Genomic DNA, 5355 nt, shown 5'->3' on the forward strand with positions numbered 1-5355 from the left:
ATCTTCTATATCTGCTGCTTTTAAATTGACCTTGACTAATTACCAGCTATGTAATTATCTAGTAAGCATAAATATATTTCTATAAAAAATACTTACTCGCAAACATAAGTACCCTTTGGTATTTCTTTTAAAGTAATAACACCCCATTCTTTGTACTTGGTCCGGCAAACCTGAAGTTTAGCTTTTAAACCTCTTTGAACAACACGATTTTTACAAGTAATAGCATTACATTCACATGTCTGGTTACACTCAAATATCATCGGTGGATCTGAAATATAAATAAATACATATTTTTTAATTGAAATCATGAAATAAGGCTAATAAAATAATAAAATCACCACAAATAAAATCAATAAAGCCAAAATATATATTTCTACCTATAGTATCTAATATATATTATAAAGTAAAATGACTTGAAACGTACAACTTACAAAGTACATAAAAACGTAAAAATGCTAAATAAGGCAATCATATTATGGACATAAATTGTTTAAAAAAACTACAGTTGGTTGAAGTAAGTTTTATATTTCAATAATGAAACTTATTAGGGGAAACGTCACTTGCACAGGAATAGTGGGTCATTCCATCAATGAATATTTAATATTTATAATAATATTAAATTGTTATTATTAATATTATTAATAATAATATTTAACTTTAATTTAATTTTGATGGCAAAACATAATTTGGGAACAGAACAAGAATAAGATCTCACTGATTTAGATGTATTCAGTAGTTATGTGACCAGCTTAGCTATATATAAGTATGCTTATTTTATTACTTAGGTTGGATGGTCAATATAGAAAGGAATTTACCAACATGGGTGATATTACATTATATAATCAGAAAAATGACACATTGGGAATTTTCCAAAATATTTTAGGTTAAATGGTTGGTATATTAGAGGACCAGAATGGTTGATATGAAAATCATAACTCAATACTTTACGTTCAAACCGATTCAATAATGACATTGTTTCTAAAATAGTGATGAAAACTATGTTCATAAATTTGACTAGTTTTCATAAATTTTAATTGAACAGTAAGACAGTAATCTTGTGTTAATAATAAATATTTTTGCATTATAATACAAAAAAGAAGTAACAAAACCTTTGAAATTGAAGTCGGGTAACAGTTTTCCTCTATTGTCATACCAACAACGAAGACTGATTCTAGAACACATACAACTTGCTGTTGTGCACATATCTTCACAGCGGCAGCCCTGCAACAAACATTTATTTCATATAAAAGGGTTAGACTCGTTCACAAATTATTTAATTCAATAACTGAAATAAAACTTCCACAAAACAAGTACCCAGTCATACACATGAAGCTGAGTATAACTTCTTTCAGTTTGATCATTTCGAAAGAGCTCTCAGAAATTTTTGTAATGAAACCTGTACCTATAATGTTTACCCTAAGCCGTTGATGATGACAAACCTTTTCATTTAATAAAGAGAGCGATAGTAAAACATGACTTTGGTGAATTTATAAAAATATTGGCATTTGATTATTTAATCGGAATACCTATGTTCTTACTTTTAATAATTTGAATATGTAAAAGACAAAAGAAAGAATAAATTAGAAAACAACTCATTTTTTCATTATCAGTTTCATCACACTGCAGAGCATCCGACCTCCACAATTAGAAGATTAAATAAATATCTTAATAAAATGTTTAGTATCTTTCAATTGAAATTCTTATTAGCAAAGATTTTAGAAATTGTATACCATTTTAACCTCAAATATATCAATTTCAGAGAATGATAGAGGTACAAATCTCCCGTGCTACTAAAATAATAATTATTAGATTTAAACTAAAGTTGAAACAAGTACACTGCAGATAAATTAAATAATGCAATCAGACTCACAGTCATGGTTGTTATTCTCCTGTCTATAGACAAATTTGATGTTATACAATTTTCAGTAATATAAGTAAAATCCCTTGGCTGAGGCTCCTCATCGATATTATTAATGCACTGAATTGGATTCACTTCATTTCCCTTGCTGACGTCACTAGAACATATTAATATAGAAACAGAACATATTTTAGAAAAAATTATTAGTTATAAATATATTTATGAATGTGTACAGCAAAAAATCACTCTATATATTTATTTAAAGAAAAAAATCAAACCATAAAAAATATACCAACTAAACTATTAATAAGTATAACATGTTTTGGGCTTAAATATATACATACTTAGAAAGAATCCGTGGATACTGAATGGTCCCCTTAACTAAACTAGCAATTTTCATGTTCAGTTCAATCGCTGTTTTACAATAAGAAGACTCAAGCAGTACACAATCCCTTGCTAACTGCCCTGCTTTGTTTGTGATATCAGATCGAGCACCTCTTGCCAACAATAACATGACACAATTATCAGCAGCTTGCCGAGCAGCAATATGCCTAAAAATTCAACAAAGTATAATAACGATTCATGAAATTCATATGTAAGTATATACTATACAATCCGATTCCTCCTCTACACATTTCTTCCACTAAAATGAAAATATTTACATCATAAGTCAACATTGTTTAATTAGTAAAACTAGAGTACTTTCTCATTTACTTTATCAAGCTTTTAATTTAAACATTAAAAAAATATGCTATCTGATCCTCATATAGCAGACAAGTATGATGTTACCCATTAATAAAATAAAAGATTACGAACAACAAAGCCACTCCTTGTAGTAAAGATATAAAAAGAGCACCATATGCTTCCTTGAATATTTCCAAACTCCGGAGATTCATTTTAATTTAATGGTATAACTTCAAAATTCAAATTCTCTTCTTCAGAAAATTTTATCAATTATATATCCTTATTCCTCAAGACTTCTTCCTTTCTTATAAATCCCAAACATTATTCTCACTACTCGTCTTTCATATACAGAAATCTGTTTTTCCCAGACTTGATGGTTGCCCATCTTTTTGACCTATAGGTGAAGCATGGGTGTACTAAGATCTTTTATAAGTTAATTTTAATGCTGGAGGAAAAACAATAGTTTTTAAAGTGTTTTACAAGCCAAAGAAACACCAGTAAATAAGTATTGATTCACCTATTGATCTTATGCTATGCTATTCAATAAGTTTACTTTGGACTCCAAATATATGAATGACTACTTTCTGGAGCTTAAAAGAAATATCAAAAACTAAAAGGAAGGCAATGTTGAGAAATCTGGAATCTACCAACAATCATATGCTTGGTTTTTGTTCATGGTCAATGAGACCAAATCCCCTGGTGATCTAAATCTTAAGTGATAAAAGTCTCTTTTAACGTCACCTCAGAGCTTATCACAATGTCAAAGTCATCAGTGTACTTAGTAACATATAAGTCGGGGAATTATGGTATGACACATCTGTAATTTAGATTAACGAGCAGCCTTATCTAGTGCCATATTAAATAAAAGGCATCTCCACTGCTGGTAATAAATACTTCAATCTATACCAACATGAATTGCTTAGACTGTTATTCTTTTCGAGTTTAGGAAACCATAAAACATGTAAATTAGTAATTAAAAAATTAATTTCAAAAATTAATGAGGTCTCTTTAATGACCTCAAATACTTTATGTCATTAAAGAAGTAAAAGATAATACTCACAATGGAGTATCCCCATGAGCATTACACAAGTTAATGGCAGATCCATAATTCAGTAGATCTTCAGTAATTTCCATACTTCCAGAAAAAGCTGACCAATGTAAAGCAATATTCATTTCTGAATCCCTCAACTGAGGATCGGCTTTCTTCTCAAGTAAATACCTAAAATCATGACAGCCAAGATGAAGTACTAGTAACAGTAAGTAAAGAAAATAGCTAAATCATAATGATAAAAATAAATTTATACAAAATCAAATTGTTATCTACACCTGACTACTGATTTTATCTCATCAGGTATCCTCACTAAATTGATCTAACCTAATCCCACAACTAACAATTTTAGAAAACAGTCCCTAAGAGTATTAGAAATAAATTCAAAATAATTAAAAGTAAAAACAAGATATTAATTTAGAATCCAAAACCTACTGCATAGTAAAATTTCCCAGCAGCATGAACAGAGCAGTCATAAATAAAGGGAAGTAATATCAAAAAGCCAGACATACCAAGAAAGAAGTCTCATACCTAGGTTTGAATTAGCTAAACTGCAAGGATGTAATCCACAGCCCTTGTGTATTGGTTTAGGAGGAAACAAGAGTGTTAATGATTCTAAAGAGAGGAATACATCCCTCTGGGCACTGTGCCTCAGCATAAAAGAAGGGGAAGATAAAACAAGACAGGGTGTCAGTTAGGATATAACTGCCAAGGTAACAATTGCAATTATTACAAAAGGCAAAAACCATAAACGTTACTTGAGTTACTACAGTCAGACACACTGTGGGCCATTTGTAGCCGAGGGAGTTGAGGTGTCACCTTCGTGACCTCGTAGTTGCAGCGGTGCTGGTTCGAATCTGGCAGGGGGGGGTTGACTTTTATTTTGTGGTTGTCCCACATATTGGTTACCCATAGTACCCCAACCTCTAACCCAAATATTAGGAATGACCAGGCAGAGTGTTAACAAAAAAAAAAGTCTGACTATTTGTTCAATTTAACTTTCCTTTATTCTATGAAACATATTAGACGAACATAATTCATTTCAGACCCAAGGTAACATACAAGGAATCACTGTTGCTTAATATAATTTTATGTTTTACATTACTTTACCTGACAACAGTAGCATGCCTATTCTCAGCCGCCCAAACTAGAGGAGTCCAAAGACCATCATCAACACAATCTACATAAGCCAATGGAGTATTAGCAGCTGAAAGGAGATAGTGACAAGCTTCAAGGTTACCAATTTTTGCTGCGAGATGCAAAGCAGTCATACCATCACTACCCTGAAATAAAAAACAATACAAATTAAGACATTTTTTTTTTTAATAATTTATTTATTGATATTTACAACTGTATACACATATATACAACAAGTAAATTTGCTGTAGGTGACATAGTGACATGATAAAAACATGTGGAGAATCTACCCACAGATAGAACTCCAAAAATTAAGACATGAACTAAAAAAAAAAAAAAAAATGAATTGTGAGGAAGAGATGGTCGAGAGTGCAGTCAATAGAGTAACAAAAAAAATAAGCAAAATTAATTTTATTTGTACCAATGTTTTGGTCTTAATTTCAGACCTTTATCAGGGCTGAAAATAAAAAATGAGATAAGAAACATAATATAATGTCCTTCCATCTCATTCTCTCAAACACCTCTTCTCTCATTAATCTATCCTTACTGATTTTTCTTAAAATATTCTATTTACTTCTGCTCATCTAAATATCACTTCTTTGTTTAGTTAATTTTACAGACATATATA

The 5355-nt window shown here is 30.5% G+C and overlaps 1 protein-coding gene across 3 annotated transcripts in view; it reads right to left on the bottom strand.

Annotated features, from left to right (window-relative positions):
- The window catches only part of G9a (histone-lysine N-methyltransferase G9a), a 24045-nt gene that overhangs the window by 7521 nt on the left and 11169 nt on the right, over positions 1 to 5355 (bottom strand). For all 3 annotated transcript variants that reach the window (XM_014428933.3, XM_014428935.3, XM_067051711.1), the window contains exons 10-15: positions 4701 to 4873; positions 3603 to 3761; positions 2203 to 2409; positions 1871 to 2015; positions 1110 to 1221; positions 97 to 268 (exon numbers count right to left, since the gene is read on the bottom strand). In XM_014428933.3, the coding sequence (XP_014284419.1) occupies positions 97 to 268; positions 1110 to 1221; positions 1871 to 2015; positions 2203 to 2409; positions 3603 to 3761; positions 4701 to 4873 (968 nt within the window). The remainder of the gene's footprint in view (positions 1 to 96; positions 269 to 1109; positions 1222 to 1870; positions 2016 to 2202; positions 2410 to 3602; positions 3762 to 4700; positions 4874 to 5355) is intronic.

This window comes from Halyomorpha halys, unplaced genomic scaffold (assembly GCF_000696795.3).
Source record: "Halyomorpha halys isolate HHAL.00 unplaced genomic scaffold, Hhal_1.1 Scaffold757.1, whole genome shotgun sequence".
Classification (NCBI taxonomy): Eukaryota; Metazoa; Arthropoda; class Insecta; order Hemiptera; family Pentatomidae; genus Halyomorpha; species Halyomorpha halys.